The 16,363-nt window shown below is 51.3% G+C and overlaps 2 protein-coding genes across 4 annotated transcripts in view; both read right to left on the reverse strand.

Moving 5' to 3' along the window:
• Nucleotides 1-444: 444 nt before the first annotated feature.
• ATG101 (autophagy related 101) lies at nt 445-6,675 on the reverse strand. 3 transcript variants are annotated; one of them, XM_025045397.1, is made up of 4 exons: nt 6,562-6,675; nt 5,906-6,034; nt 3,177-3,504; nt 445-1,134 (listed from the first exon to the last, which is right to left on the reverse strand). In XM_025045397.1, the coding sequence occupies exons 3-4, from the start codon at nt 3,426-3,428 to the stop codon at nt 730-732; spliced, it is 657 nt and encodes a 218-aa protein (XP_024901165.1). In that variant the 5' UTR covers nt 3,429-3,504; nt 5,906-6,034; nt 6,562-6,675; the 3' UTR covers nt 445-729. The 3 variants fall into 3 exon arrangements, with proteins under 3 accessions (XP_024901165.1, XP_015444182.1, XP_006904636.2); XM_015588696.2 differs by lacking the exon at nt 6,562-6,675 and adding an exon at nt 6,312-6,400 and having other exon boundaries at nt 3,177-3,435; XM_006904574.2 differs by lacking the exon at nt 6,562-6,675 and adding an exon at nt 6,312-6,400.
• Nucleotides 6,676-14,771: 8,096 nt separating this feature from the next.
• Nucleotides 14,772-16,363, reverse strand: part of NR4A1 (nuclear receptor subfamily 4 group A member 1) — a 7,874-nt gene continuing 6,282 nt past the window's right edge. Inside the window, exon 7 of the mRNA XM_006904575.3 lies at nt 14,772-15,586. Coding sequence (XP_006904637.1) covers nt 15,330-15,586 — 257 coding nt within the window. The 3' untranslated portion in view covers nt 14,772-15,329. The remainder of the gene's footprint in view (nt 15,587-16,363) is intronic.

A 16,363-nucleotide genomic window follows, 5' to 3' on the forward strand; every position in this document is an offset into this window, starting at 1 on the left:
CCAGAGAAAGAAACCCCTATCAAATGAGCTTTCTGGTGCATATGGGGGCCCGTGTGTGCTCTAGGAAGACAGAGAAGACATTCTTCAGGGCCATCATAAAGCAAGACTACATAATATAAAGGTATGTTATAGCTTCCTTAGGAAGGGAGGAGAAATAACACGGTCATATCTAAAAGCAACAGATCCTGATTTGTGTCTTCATTCAAGGGACTGACCATGGTCACACCTGGTTGGACATTCACATAAGCTGGTGAATGTCCGACATTCACCAGCTTATGTGAATGTCCAACAAAGTACAAATCGGTCAGCTTTAATTTATCTTTAATGCCATCTACCCACTCCCCTCACCTTGGAATAATGCCCTCAACACACACCTGTGTCCTCACAGGTCTGCCAGAAAGTGTTAATGTTTCAGGGCAGAACACAAAGCAAGAGAGAGATGGCTCAACCTAAACTCACAGTCTCAACTTTATTCGCCATCCTAGTGATGGCACTTCTGTACAACGAAGGAAGGGGGACCCCACCAGGGGTGTGGTGAGACAGTGTAAGCCGGACTTGACCATCAGTGAAGGTTACAAGGATGACCAGAGACTGGCAACCACAAACCAAGGAAGCCAGGGGCTGGCCCTTCCAAGTCCATCAAGGACCCAGGGCAGGTTCCAGAGCCCCAAGAGTACAGTACAATCCCCAGAAGCCAAGGTCTGCGAGCCATCAAGGCCCCAGCAAGGCCTAGAGGGCCAAAGTATCTTTGATGAGCCTCCGCATGGTGGTGGTGACTGAGGTTCCCAGGGCATCAGTGATTTGGAAGGAGATTTTGTAGAGGTAGGGCTGCACGTCCCGCAAGCCTGTGTCAAACACGTTGTCCACCTCTGACTGCGTGGGCATCTTGGGCAGGTACTCATGCCGGTTCATCACCTCCACAATGTTGATGATCTTCTCGCAGAGCTTCTCACCCACTTTCTCCCGGCAGATTTGCCGCTCCTGCTCCGTGGCCAGGGCTACCACATGCACCTTGACTGTCCACACTTCCCAGGGGATGCACTCATCTGAGAAAGGCCAGCGAGACTTCTTCTTCTGGTAGAACTCCAAAGACATCTGCCCCAGCCCATCACCACCAGAGTTGCGCAGTGCATCCTGAGGAAGAAGGGGTAACAGATGAGTAGGCCAAGACAGGAGTTCTCGCCCTGTGAGTGCCTGCTCCCTATGCCTCAGGGAATAACGCTCTCCTAGCTCTATTACTTCTTCAAAGAGGGCATGGAATAAATTTAGAAAGGGTAAAGGGATTTGGGTGATGTGACACAACAAACTATCTGCCTAAAATTGAGTGGTTCAAGCAAAACAACAAAATCTGTCTCCTAGCCCAATTCCTCCAGCTTCGTTCAGAACTGATGTTTTTTTAAGCACGTATTCTGGGCCAGGTACATTATACAGACAATCCCACTCACTCCTCTCAACAATTCTGGGAGGTAGAATTACCTCCAATTTATGGAGGCAAAATAGGGCTCAGAGTTAACTTATCTTGCCAAAAGTCACAGGCCAGTGAATGGCTGCGCCAGGGTTTGACTCCAGATTGTCTGATTGCGACATGCCTGTTTTTCATCTTTACACAAGGGAATCTTCCTCCTTCCACAACCCCACTCCCGTGGCCCCCATCCTTCAAAACGTTCTCCAATGTCTCCTTCTCCCCAGGCAAACCCTATTTGCCTTTTCCACTGCCAATTAAGCAATTTTTCTTTTTCATTCATTCAATAACAACCTAAACTCATAGTCTCTACAGAAAAGGAAGGGGGCAAGAGTATAAAGCCCAATGATCCTTGGACCCTTGATTAGAAAGAAGGAAGCCAAGGAAGAGAAGGGGAAAGGGAGAGGAAGGACAAACCAGACTTGGCTGCTTCTCTCTCTTCTCCTCTGAGAAGCAAATGTGACCACCAGGCCCAATAATTCTGCCTATGCCCCTTCCTACTCCCATGGTGTGTGGTGGCCCCACACTCCTCCTAGGGCAGCCGGGACCCTACAGCACCTTTCCATCTGAGTGAGAAGATCCAACCCAGAGAATAAAAGTCCTTCCCTCAAGTCCTGAACCACTCATAAGGAAAAAAGTCTCTCCTTCACGGACAAACTAAGGTCACATGACCTTGGCCAACAGTAACAATGGCTAACACCTCTATAGTGCTTCCTGTGTGCCAAGCTGTTTCAAGCATTTGATATATTTGACTCATTTATTCTTCACAGTACATACACCTTTGAGATGGGTCTAATTATCATTCCAATTTCATATACAAGGAAACTGAGGCCCAGAGGAGTGGGAGCCTGGCTCCAGAGTCTGTGTTCTTAACCACTATGCTCTACGTGAGGACCGCTGCCTTCCCTGAAGGCGGACTGGGAAACTCCTATGAACTCGCTCTTTCTGGGCTCGGAGGAACTAGGGAAGGGAAAGCTGTGGCCCGGGAGGGTGTCCACACAGTGCCCGGCACAGCGCAGGGGTTCTCCGAGCGTCTGAGAAACGGAAGTCAGAGAGACAACCCTCCTCCTCTGACCCCAGAGTTGCTATCTTTAAAATAAAATTCCCTTTGTTACTTTAAAATTTAAAAACACACACTTATAGAAACGGTGAAAAACTGTAACCTTGAATAAAGACAAAATTAAAAATTACACCCTCATTCCCAACTCCTGAGGTGACCACCATTAGCAGGCTGGTATGTCCCTTCCACCTTTCTCCATGCCTACACAGGCATATAAAAACGTGTGCCACACTGCCCAAAGGGATGCTCCACTTGGATGACAATGACCTGAGCCTAGCAACCCTCCCTCTCAGGCAGCTTCATATGGGAAAGGCAAACGTAGAAGCAGAGAGAAGGTACCAGCAGAGAGAGCTGTGGAGTCAGAGAGAGAAGGTCAAGACCACGGGAGCAATGATGAGCCTAGGGGACCTGACTGCCAATTCGGTGAGGGCTTCCTGCTCTCCTTCTTCCCTGGTAGTTTTATGAGCTCCCTCTGCTCCACCACCATGCCCCACACACAAGCCCTCCACACCCCGCAAGGGGCTGTGAAGACGCCTGTTCCTTAGACCCTGAAAGAACCCACACATACACCCAGGAAAGGTAAGACAGTCCAACAGCAAGCTGGGGTAGAGGGGCATTCGAGGTCCACTTGCCGCCGACTGTGCCACAGCCTACCTTGAATTCCCCAACAACCTTGCGCAGTGCACGGTCCAGCTCCTCAGAGGAGACGCGCACATAGGTGAAGTCGATGAAATCACAGTCGACATCCTGGGTGCCCACGGTGCCGATGGAGTAGGTACCCTCCTTCTTGTAGTGGAACTTGCCCGTGCTTCGGTGCAGGAGCACGGTGTGCAGCACGGCCAGCATGGCCTCCTCCACCTGCCGCCCCTCCACCGACACCTCCAGGACCTCCGAGCGACAGTTCATCCTGCAGCTAGTGGCCCACACCAGGATGGGGGACAGGATGAAAGACAGGGGCGCTTCACCCCACCCAGGAGCTGCCCTGCAAGGGGAGCCAGGTCAGAATGCTGATACCTTCTGAATCATCCGTATGTGACCTGTTCACTTACTTCCAGGCCCAGCCCAGTCCCTGCCTCCATAGCCCTTCTCTGCATTTCAGCAGCACATACTATAAGAGAATCCTAGACTTTGAGGATCAGTAAGGGGGAGAGCCTCAAAGTTACCAGGCCAAACCACCACCCAAGGCTTGAATTCCAGTATGGTACTCAGGGCAGCTTACAGCACACGCTTGCTGTGCAACACCTGTCAGGCACTGACCGTTCAAAGACAAGCATGGCCCCTGCTCTTGAGAAGCTACTCGGATTGCAGATAAACATTACCATACTAGTGAGAGTGCAAGATGAGAGTAAGAAATGGAAGACTGGATGGAGTCTGATTTCCTGGGACCTTGCATGACCAGGTTAAGGCATTTGTACTCTGTCTTGAGGGCAGTAAAAAGTCAATGCATCGCTAGGCCTAGATCAAATCTGTGTATCGGAAAGTTAAATCTGGCTAATGGGCAAAGAATGGCTCTTCAATATTTTGGGGTCACAAATTGCTCTGAGAATTCGATGAAAGCTAAGAAGACTGGACTTTAAAACCTGACTGACCATGCACATACACACCAAATCTCACATACTTCCAGGACCATCCACAGACTCTGAGGTAAAAACTTGCCAATTTAAGGCAGAAAGGCTGGGCAAGGAGTCCAGTGAGAAGCCATTATAGTAGTGGCAGTTACAGAGGCAGCACAATGGATGTGGGAGGAATAAAGTACAGAGTGTGGGGGTTTTCATGTCCAGCTCTCCCATACCTTGCTGTGACCTGAAGCAAATCACACAACCTCTCTGTTTTCTTACTTGTAAATCTGGATTGTTGTAAGAATTAAATAACACATGCAAAACATAGAATAATGGTTAAGAACAGTGATACTAAAGCCAGACAGCCTGGGTTGGAACCCCAAGGCTCTGCCAACTGCTCACTGTGTGCTCTTGGGCAAGCTGCTTAATTCCTATGTACCTCAGTTTCCCAAATCTATAAAAAGGGGACATTAACGATAGCTACCTTGAAAGGATTATATGGAGAAGTGGATGAGTTAGCATCTCTAAAGCACTTAAAGCAGTACCTGGCAAGTAGTAAACACTCAGTATTAGCTGCTATAATTACTGTAGTTTCTGCTGAGAGATTACGCAAGGTTACATGACTGCAATGGTGGAGGGAGTGGGAAGAAAAGGACAGACTTGAGAACTAGAATTTAGTTAAGCAACTGAACATGAGGCCAGAGAGGAAACATTCAGGTTTCTCACTGAGAGTGTTTAGCTTACAAGCCTACCCTTCCAGGGAATTCACTACCTCTCGCAGCAGACCATTACATCTTTAAGACGGTTCTATTTAGTTATTCCTACTACTGAAGGAATCTCTCTTAGTCTTCAAACCACTAGTCTTAGTTTTGATATCAGGAGCCATACAGAATGTCATCCTTTTTCCACAAACAACTCTTTCAGATATTTAGAGGTAATTCTTCCATTACCCCGTGACCCCTTCTACAGGTTAAAGGTCTCCAGCCACCATAAACATGCCAGCTCGATGTCACTGATCTCCTCTGGGTCCTGACAGCTCTCTTCTAAGTTTATTTCAGTTTGTCTCTATCCCTCTTAAATAGTAATATTCATCACTGAAAACACAGGACAGCAGCCAGACATCAAGCTGGCTCTGCCTCTCACTTGGCAATCGGTCTGGGTCCACCTGTACTAGCAGTCATCTTTTCACAGGTCTTATACTGTCCGGTGTCTCCCACTAAGCAGACAGTTCCTTAAAGACAGGGACTGTATCCTATTCATCACTGAAACCTCAGTACCTGGAACCCAGCACAATGTTACTGCTCAGTCCATCCTGACCCAGGAATTCCAGGTCTTTCCAAGGGTTGCTGGATTGGTTTCTCCTGCACTCTTAGATCAAGGATTAGCAGGCTCTCTTGTTCATTTTTGCCCTCTAGTTTAACTCCATCCAGCAGTTTCCTATCTAGGGCTCCCAGCTCTGGTCCAGCTCCCCTTTCTTACATAATTTCCCCCTCTGGTGTCCCCCACAAACCTTCAGACAGGCCACACACCTCTTCACTTTCGCCCCCAACCCAGGTTCTTCCCTCGTTCTCAGCGCTACTCTAGGCTCCACTCATCCAGGAAATCAGCTTCCTTCCCAAAGCAGCCACCTTTGGTCTGTGATAAGCTTGTCTGTTTGTTTCCTCACCCTCACCCCCGCCTCCAGTGAGCAAGTTCTCCAAAGCAGGGCCTGAGAAGTCTCGTCCCTTGGTACCCCCCAAGGCCCAGGTCTGCAGAGCAAAGGGGCAGAGGCTGACAGATGCCTTCTCAGAGCCAGGCTGGAGACCAGAGCACCCTCATACCCACCTTTCGCGAACAGGCCGACGCGCGTCACTCAGGCTTTGATCATCCCCTTCCTGCTCCTCCTGACAACTAGGTACGATCTCCGCAGAGCCTCCCCAACCTCTGCGCGGGCGATCGAGCGCAAGAGATGGACTAAAAGCAAAAACAGAAAGCATTCGGCTCGGCATCAAGAGACTCAGGCGGGACGCAGGAAAGACTTCCAGCCCGGGTCCCGTTTTGCCCAGCACCACTCTCCGAGAACCTCCAGTTTGGGGACCAGGGAAGGAGCTGACTCCGCTCCGCAGAGGTCTCGGGGGCGGCGCCCCGCGCCCCGCCTCGGAAGTTCGAGGCACTCCCTCCCTCCCGCCGTCTCAGGGAGCGCCCGCGCTCGCCCAGGAGAAGGGGGCAGGCAGTTAGAACTGTCCCCTACCTCCCCGAACGCGGGAGTCACGTAGCCACGCTGCCCGCGGCGCGCCAGACCACCACGGTAGGAGGTGACACCTGCCCCGGAAGCCCGCGCCCCGCCCCTCCGAACCAGACGGCTCCACCTGCTCCAGCGGCCACCGACCGGGTCAAGCACGGCTGTCCGAGCCTTGACGCCAGTGCAGCTTCACAGATCGTTTTATATTCACGTGAGAGGACAAATATAGTCATATACTGCTCTGTAATTTTTATGCTACCTTGTTCTTGATTATCTCTAGGATTTTAAAATTTGATGGTGAGAAGGATCCCCCTCTGTTGGAAGAGTCCATTCACTCCCACCACCGAGAATGTTGTTGTGTTTCGGCTGGAACAACTCACTTCCGCCATAGAGACGAGAGGCAAGGAGAGGCCTATAAGCTCTGTGCTGCCTCCCTAGGCTGAGAGGAGTCATCCACGGCGAGCCCGCCCTTAGGGCGGAGACATGCAGGACTCAGAGGCCTGGGCGGGTCACCCATCCCCCTAGAAGAGGGGCATGCCACGTGGAGAGGTGCCCTGGAGATGAGCCCAGGCCAACGTGCTGCATGACGCTGAGTGGATGGCAAAACTTTATCTAGTGCATAACAGATAGGATTCCTGAACCCACAAAAGTGCTAGAGAAAGGAGCTTAACCTCGAGGACTCAGTTATCTTCATACAGAAGCGCAACTTGGTACTTTACCTTGACCGGTCTGGTGACAGTTCTTGTAAGGCTTGTGATTCGGCCATCACCTCTGTGTGTTCCTCTTAACTCCTTCATCCTTTCTGATCTCTAAACAGGAGCCGTTGTGAGATCACGAGATAATTCACATGAAACACCTTTGCGCACTGTACAGTGTTATACGAATATGAGTGCGTTTTTACTGCTGTGTAACTTCCTGGGAGCATGTTTGGTTTTCCGTGTAGATTGTAAGCCCGGGGCAGACAGGGATTTGTCAATTACTCTGTTAATGCCCACAGAACCTGACATGCCCCAACCCCAACAGGAAGCACTCCTGAGTTGTTTACTTGGGGATTAAGATGCTCATTTTCCTAACACACACTTTCCCAAAATAATAATACATAACCTTTATTGAGTAGAATGGAAAGGGCATGATTCTAAGTGGTTTATATGTTGATTAATACTACAAGAAAGATAAAGAAATCGATGTTGGGAGAGGCTAAGTAACTTACCCAAGGTCACTAGGTAAATGGCAGAGTCTGGGGTTCAAATGCAGAATTCCTTACCACGACAAAAATTCTCTGGTTTCTCCATCCTGACCCTCCCGCACACTACTACCCTCCAGTACACTGTCCCCAACACCTGTCTCTAGTGGGGAAATGCCTTGATAGTAGCGTTTGCCAGTTTTCTACCCTGGCCGATTTCAAGCTACAGGACATCACTGAATGCAGAATCCAGAATGAATGAACGGTTATATTTTGATTATCAAAGGTACAATTGGTTCTAGAGTAGCAGTACCAGCTGGCTCCAGCATACAACTGTCACCTACCTGCCCTTTAGACTTCCCTTCTCCCACTCAGTTCTTCCAAAACCCCCTACCTTACCCCCAATTCTGGCTGACCTCCCTGCCCCATCTGTTCCCTATCTCCTTCCTTCCTCCCCGTAATTTTGCCCTTGTGCCCTTGGGCCCTTGGTCTGGTTCACCTCTGTCTCAGGTGCTGATACCTCTCCCCTGGCAGACTTAGAGTACCCCCAGAGCCTGGGGAAGGAGAAAGCTGCCGACTTTACAGACCAGAAACTGTTTCTGGAGTCTGGACTTAACGTGGAGGGAATCAGGATAAAATATTAAGAGGAGAGGGTCTTTGAGGAGCCAAAGGGGGAGGTTAAATCCCCAAGAGAGAAATCAGAGCCTAACTCCCAGAGACTGCAGTGACTGAGAGTAGTGACTGACCTCTCTCTACTCCCTGACACACTCTGGCTTAGGGCCCTTCAATGCCACTATCCTGACATCATTGTCATCCCTACTACCAGTCACTGAGCCTACTAGGCACCATGCCAACACTTCATGTGCACTGTTGTGTTGATTTCTCCAACTACTTTTGAAGGTAAATACAATTCCCCCTCAATTTACATAGAATGATACTGAGGCTCAGGAATATGTAGTGACTTACTTTAATGGCTAATTTTATGTGTCAACTTGACTGTGCCACAGAATGCCCAGACATTTGGTCAAATGTTATTCTGGGTGTGTCTGTGAGGGTGTTTCTGGATGAGATTAAGATTTGAACCCAGTAGACTGAGTAAAGCAGATTGCCTTCCCTAATGAGGGTGGGCCTCATGGAATCATCCTAAATAGAATGAAAGGGCTGATCCTCCCACGAGTAGGGGGAACTCCTCCTACATGACTGCTTTCAAGTTGGGATGTTAATTTTTTTCCTCCCTTCATAATCAAATTGAAATATCTGCTCTTTCTGGTCTCGAGGCTGCCAGCATCTGGAACTACATCATCAGCAATCCTGAGTCTCCAGCCTACTGACAGCAGATCTTGGGACTTGTCAGCTTCCATACTCACATGAGCCATTTCCTCATAAGAAATCTTTTTCTACATATATTGGTTCTGTTTCTCTGGAGAACCCTGACTCATACACTTGCCAAGGCCACACAGCTACTCTTTCCTCATTCTATTAGTCGTTTTACCCATTCTTGTCCCTATTCCAAAACTCACCCTGTCCATAGAGTCTTTTCTGCCTGAGGGTGAGACCGAGCCCTCTAACCTCTCTTGTCTCAGGCCTAGATGCTGGCCAAGGCTTGCCTCCTCTTACCTCCCTGAATCCTTACAGGGCAGTTCTCATTACACCTCAGGCTCTGCGTCCTACACCTACGTGGGTAGTCCTGTCAGGGAGGAAAGGTCTTGGCCAAAAAAGTGAGACCACGTGGGATGAATTCTCCCATCCTATGCCACTACTCCTGATGATCAAGACATAATCACTCACTCATTCCTTTATGCACACATATGTAACTGTCCACATGCCAGGCCCACGTCATACCAAGGTAGACATGTCACAACCTTGACCCTCTGGGAACTCAGCGTCTTACAGAGGAGATGCACCAGGAGATACACATGGGCAAGAGAACACGACAAGTGGTATGAAAGAAATGGCAGCAGATTTTGCAGGGCTAGAAGGGGCCAGGATGGAGGCGACTACCACCATTCTAGAAAGCTGTCTGTGGCTTGGATAGAAAATGACACAATCAGAGTAAAGAGGAGTCCCAAGCCATCCTCTTAGCAAGTTGAGAGGTGACTGGGCAGCAGAAAAAAACTGGGACAGCTGCAGAGAACACAGGATAGCAGCCTGCGAAGATGGATGGGAATGGGAGGTTGTTGATTCTGGGAAGAAATGGGGCTTCTGGGGAGGCTTCCTGGGGAAGAGGAAAGAAAAGAGGTTGGGGGAGAGATCTCACTGAGGGCTAAGGGTGGAAAATGAGAATTCTGAGGCAGGAGAGGCAAGGACTTCTCAGGCAGAGCTCAGAGCCATGGCAACTGGCTGAAGCCCTCAGAGCCAGGCTTGCAGCAAAGGCCTGTGGACAGACCTTGAAGGCCAACGGAAGACCTTGGGAGTAGGCAGCTGGCTTTGCATGATGAGTGTGGCCTCGGATGGCCCCACCCCATCCTAGTGCCTGTGGTGCCTGAGGGAGAGCTCAGCCCTGAAGCTGGCCCTGCAGGCCACCCCCAGCAGCTCCAGCGCTGACCCCTGTGGCGTCACGGGGAGTGACTCAAGCCCCAGCAACAACAATGAGTGGGACTGACGTCAGGCTGGGAGCTCCTGACGGTGACCAGCCGGCTGGGTAGCCAGCACCCTGCCTACTGACCCTCTACCCAGGTCAGGACTTGGGGGTGAGGTGGACCAGCTGTCCCCTTTTGACATTGCCCCCTAGGATCCTGGGCAGGGGCTCCGCTACCTCCCACCCTTTTTGGGATGTCGCTCCTGGCCTCGCCTCCTCCCAAGCAGAGGAAATGGCTGGGCGGATGACAGAGTGACAGAGAGCGTGAGAAAGAGGCACCTCCCAGCCCCAACCTCATGAGGCAGCCTCTAGACCTGTACTGGGCTGGGAGGTGGCATGTCTGCTGCCTGTTCTCCTAGGGGATGTGGGGATTTGTCCTCCTGTGTTAGAGAAGAGTGGTGGGTCTCTTTCTCTGGGAAGGTTTGTGTCTCCGGCCAAGTTGGGGTGGGACTTTATTTCTGTATTAATCCCATAAGGGTAAGGAGCCCTCTCTCTGTCCTGCCAAGTCTATACATCTGTTCCTTTTGGGAACACGTGTGTATCTGTTATTCTTTGGGGCGCAGGATTCTGTGTGACTGTCCTTGCAAAAGGAAAGTGCCGTTTACCTATCATGGTCAGGGAGTCTATCTGTCCCTGGGGGCTGCTTTTCTCTCCCAGGTTTTTCCTTGAGCCAGTGGCATCTCTGTATCTAAGCTCAGGGTATCTCAGTTACAAGAGATAGAGTCCAGGTCTTCTGCTTGGCTTTCCCCAAGACTGGGCTCCCTAGGTGGAGGCCCCTTCTCTCTGATGTCCCTGAGGGCAGGGACACTTAGCACCCCGCCCGCCTGGCATACAGCTGGGCACTGCTCTCTGCTAACACAGCATATACCAGGACAGCCACTGCACCACCACCCCCTCCCGAACTCCACTCCCTGGCTCAGTTGCCACCCCTCTGGCCCCGTGGCCATGCCTGAGTAGGGGCTGCATAGTGCCAGCGCCTGAGTCAGACTTTGAGGAGAACTCAAGTGGCAGGGTCAGAGTCCAGTAGGAAGCAAAGGGGAGCCAGGGTGCTGGGGAGGATGACTGGAGCATGGGCCAAGGGGTGGAGGGCAGGAGGCAGAGGCCAAGGTCGGAGCCTCCAGGGCCCCATAGCCCTCAGGCCTCTCTGAGTCTAGCTGAGGACCCTGGAATGTGCCTCCTGCCCTCAGAATGTCCCTGGCTGTGTGGGGAAGGAGATATTGGGGGGAGGGGGGAGCTTTTGCTCAGCTCTGCACTAACTCCTTCCTGCCCTCACCACAGGGAGCTGGAGGTTTCAAAGTCCCACTAGCGAGTCTGAACCTTACCCAGACAGACCCCTAGTCTGGGGCCAAGGCAGAGCCTGGCAGAAGCCTGAGCTTGGAGCAGGGGTGGAGGCAGAGGTTTGGGGCTGGGCTCCAGCTGCTCTAGGGAAGAGAGATCAGCCGCCAGCCGAGCAGTGGGGCTGCAAGGCCAGGCCTAGACAGGGCTGGAAAGTAGATGGATAGAGCCTCACCCCTTCAGCCCCATTTCTGAGGGGACGCCCAGCGGCCCTGGGGTCTCCGCTGCAGTCAGGAACTTGATGAAGGCTGGGGCTTGACTAGATTTAAGCTAAAACTTTCTGGGAATCCCCAGATCCCGCTTCACATGAGGGGATCCAGCACTGCCCTCAACCAGGATATGCCCAACATGGCTACCTCATGACCATGAAAAGACATCACTAACCACCTGCTGGCTGTCCAGCCACGACACAGTGGCCTCCCACCTCTGACAGTCTCTCTCACAGGCTTTCCTCTGCAGCCACAGAGCTGGTTGCCACACAGCCAAGTGCACTGGACACTCGGAGCCAACCATATGGAACGGTACGGCTCAAGTACAGTGTGGTTGCCCATGACCTTCAGAAGCTCCTCAGCCTCCTTGAGGCCGGCCCTCAGTACCTCCCTCCATAACCAAATCCTGGTATCTGGAGCCCAGGTGTGTGGCAGCTTCCTCCCTCCCAGGTCCCAAGAAAAGGCCATCAGGCTCAGACCACTGGGTATAGAGCACCCTTTCAGACCCTAAACCTCAAAGCCACACCCCACCCTAGTCACAGTGGCACCTCAGGGTTGAGAAGGGGGCTCAGGCCTCTGGGCATGGGGCCTAGCGTGGGTGGGGTGGGGGAGAGACAGGGGAGCAGGCTTCCTGGGTCTCCATGTGAGGACAAACGGTAGGCTTTGAGGCTTTGGAAAATCCCGCCCGGGATTCCAGGCCCTGCCAGCGTCACTGCCTTTTGACTATTGTCCCCATCGGAAATGGGCCCAGCCCCCGGCCAGCCAGGACAGAGCGACCATTGTGAAGCCCCACCAGGCTCAATGCCCCCTTGTTCGCCCTCCCAGCCCCTAGCAAGACTTGGAGGCCAGTTCTTCCAGTTGCTTGGTGGAAAGAAAGGGCCTGCCTCCAGGCTCCAGTCCTTGGGCGGGCCAGGGAGGGGCAGGGTGGGGCTAAAGAAATCAGCCGCCAACCCTGTACCCCAATAGCCAGAGTCTTGGAATAGAGTCACCATCCCTGGAGCTTCTTTTACTTTTGAGGCCCTGGGCAAGGAGACCTAATGGCTAGGTAGTTAGACACACCAAGCTCAGCCACTTACAAGCCAAGTGACCTTGGGAAAGTCATTTCCTTTCTCCAAAATGAATTATCTTTTGTAAAAACAATAGCTATTATTTATTGTTTTTGCTATATGCTAGTCACTGTTTGAAACACTTTATATACATTCATTCATATCACCATTATAGCAAGTTTGTGAAACATGTACAACTATTTTCTCCTTTTATAGGTGAAGATGCTGAGGCACAAAAAGTCTAAGTAACTTTCTCAAAATTCCACAGCTAGTAAGAGCTGGATCCAAGATTTAAATGCAGGCAGTCTGGTTCCAGAATCCTTGCTCTTTTTTATTCTGCTGTGTTGCCTGCCTGTGAGGTCAGGATAACCACACTCTCCTCATAGGGTGATAGAGAGAGCTAGAAATAACAAATATAGGAAAAGAACCTAGTGGGCGGTGGAACATAACAGATGATAGCTATTATCACTATGGGGCTTAGAGATCTATAGGGACCACAGTTCTCCACTGTCCAACCTATTCCTGACCCCTGTCCCCTCCTCAAACGCCCAAGGGGTCCTTTTGCCTTTCCCTGAGGCTGCCCTGTGCTGCGCATCTGTACAGGATAAAGGCAGGATATAGAGGAAAATGACACAAAGAGAGAGGGATTCAGTCCAGCCACAGCTGGTGGGAGATTTCCTAGCAACCTCTGCTCCTAACCAAGCACTGCCACTAGACTCGCCTCCCCACTGAACAGGTGGGGAAGCAGGCTCAGTGAGGAAGAGGGGGCTTCTCAGAGAGCAGCATGCAGTCGGAGGCAGGGCTGAGAACAGAAGCAGATCTGACACCCCAACTCCCATGCTGCCTTGCCAGGTTCTGGTGCTGCGACAAAAGCTCACTTAGGATATCTGGTGGGGGTGCCAGGGACACATGTTTGGAAGTCCACAAACTGCTGAGGGTGGCAGTCACCTTACACAGAGTCCATGGCTCGCCACCCGACCCACATGTAGACTCTTTAGGAGGCCTGGGGCTGGACTGTCTCCCCAGAACCCACGTGAGGGCACGTGGTTGGAGTACCTCGGGGGCCTGCAGGCTATAGCTGGAGCACCGGGGAAGGCCCTTGACTCTGTCCTACTATGGAGCGGAGCCCTATTTTATTTGACTTCTAATAGGGGCTTCCCTCATCCAGCCAGGGGCTCAGGGGAGGTGGAGACTCCTAGGCCAAGGGTTGTAAGGAAGTGGTGTGAGGGGTACCGCCTTCGGCATCCTTGAGAAGGAAACCATGAGGCTAGGTGGGCACTGAGTTCAGTGAAGGGGTCGGACGCTCCATAGTAGCCAGCTACATTGGGCCTCAGGTTGGAATTGATCTAGGTTCATGTTTCTCCAAAGAGTAGCCCCAGACCACCTGTATCACAAGCACCTGGGCACTTGGTAAAGGCATAGATTCATGGGCTCCACCCCTCACTAAACCCAAATCTTTGAGGTCGTCTAGAAATTTGCATTTTAAGTCAGCTGACTAAGCAACCGATGAGCTTACGAGTTGGAAAACCTACATGAGGGTGTTTGGGCATAGGTAGGGACCTCGGCAATCTTCTTGCCAAGAGATCAAGGCCTGCCAGCAACCCGAACCCTGTTGCTGGGGTGCTAGGCATGTGGGGAGGAATGCTGAAGATGGAGATTGAAAAAAACTTACACCGAGTAACAGCTGCTACCACCAGTCTGGGCTGTCCTGTACCCAGCCCCACGCTAAGCACCATACCCACACTCCTGTAATCCCAGCAGCAACATGAGGCGAGCTATGGCCCTCTCTGCTTTACCAATGTAGAAGCCAAATCAGAGACCATCACCCCGGTTAGGACTGTAACAACAAGAGCAATGCTCTTATCCCTCGGCCGGTCAGCCTCCACTGCAGGCCCTATCCATGACACATAAATTTTTGGAGGCTTTCTAGTGTCAGAATCCAGTCTGAAAGCTTTTGTGTAACAGCCGCATGAAGCAGGTATGTTATCCACCTTTTACAAAAGCATAAACTGAGGTCTATTAGCTCAGGTCGGTAACATCCAAGATTTATCCAGTCACCTGCGTCCCCTATGTAATTATGGAGGTGGGGGCAAGAGATGTCGAAGATAGATAGGATTCCAGTTTCAGCTACATGTCTATTTTTTATTCAATATATTAAATATATTAATCAGAAAAGTCACATACTATAAATCCAGGAAAATACACAAATATAAATGTCAGAATCTGTCATTTGCCTTCCTCTTAGAGTGAGTTTATGTACATGTGGAAGGAGGTGGGAAGAGAGAGCCAGGAGGAGGCTGGGAAAGGTTTGCCCGGGCTGGTGGGGCCTGTCCCTCCTTCCCAACACCACCCCCACCTCAACCTCTTCCTTCCTGTATTTACAGCAGAATTTGGCTTATTTACAGCACGGCAGTGTGTGTTAAAAACAGTTTATCTTACAAAAACATGAAGGCCAGGGCCAGGATGGGGGGTAAGACAAAGAGTAGGAGTCCTCTCCATAAATGCATCCCTCTCCCTCAGGGCATGACCTCCGAGAGCAAACAGGGAGGCTGCCCAGCCTGTAGCTCCAGCCCAGGTGTGGGGGGTTGCTCCGGGGGTCTGAGGACCATGGGATCAAGGCACGTGGGGTGGCATAGGAACGTGCACACACAGTGCACAGGTGTTCCCAGGCTGGGGTCAGAAGGGCAGCGTCTCCATAAAGATCTTGTCGACGATGGGCGGAGGGGGCACCAAGTCCTCCAGCTTGAGGTAGAAGATACGCTGCAGGCCCTGGGTGCACAGGGTTCGCAGCTCAGGCAGCTTGCCTAGCAGGCGTGACAGGCAGCTGGCTGGCTGGGGCTCGCCCGCCAGGGCCGAGACGTGATCCTTCAGGCAGCTGGCAATGCGGTTCTGCAGCTCTTCCACCCGCTGTGGTTCCTGCAGCCCGTGGCGGTCTGTGAGGAAGGAACAGGATTAGCCACCCATCTGAGGACTGGACCCCTTGAAGACCCAGCCTGCCCCAGGCCTGCAAAACTGCTGCCACTGGCCGACCTTCACACTCTGCTGGCACTTTGCAAAAGCATGTTCACACATATGAGCCCATTTTTAAGGCCCCACAAAGGTCTAGGAAGGCAGTAATGCTCATTATCCTCATGTTCCCAGTGAGAAACTGAGGCCCAGAGAAGTTAAATGACTTGCCCAAGGTCACAAAAAGGAAAACCCAAGCCAGGTTTTCTGACCAGTGTTTTGTTTCTAGACTGTTCTGAGAAGCCCTGGAGTTGAGCAGCAAGCAGAACCGTAGAAGCCACCTCCAGAGAAAGCTGGTTCCAAAACCCACAACTCCTTTAACCCAGAGAGCCCTAGAATCTGTCCTATATAGCTGGGTCCCTGTGAAGTTTAAGTAAAAATAGGATGAGGGCAGATTCCCGTGCTTTAAGAAGTAAAATTGAGAGAATCTCCACATTTAGTACCTAAAACCCATCCTGCATGATTATATTTACATAGAGCACATAGCAGGAACGGGTAACCTGTGCTGTCAGAAGTCAGGGTGGCAGTTACCTTTAGGGGAGCCGATGACTAGAAGGGGCACAAGGAGGGCTCCTGGGGGACTGGTCATATCTGCATCTCGATCTAGGTGCTGGTTACGTGAGTGTGCTTAGTTTGTGAAAATTTACTATTTATGCACTTGGCTGTATGCAACATAATTCAGTAAGACTTTAAAAAAAAAAAAA

The sequence above is a fragment of the Pteropus alecto genome, unplaced genomic scaffold (assembly GCF_000325575.1).
Source record: "Pteropus alecto unplaced genomic scaffold, ASM32557v1 scaffold220, whole genome shotgun sequence".
Taxonomy (NCBI): Eukaryota; Metazoa; Chordata; class Mammalia; order Chiroptera; family Pteropodidae; genus Pteropus; species Pteropus alecto.

Bases quoted from the DNA above. Each gene is read 5' to 3' on its own strand.
- ATG101 (XM_025045397.1), bottom strand. From the start codon at position 3,428: ATGAACTGTCGCTCGGAGGTCCTGGAGGTGTCGGTGGAGGGGCGGCAG. The intron at 1,135-3,176 runs GTAGGCTGTGGC...CTTCTTCCTCAG, and splicing joins AGGTTGTTGGGGAATTCAAG to GATGCACTGCGCAACTCTGG.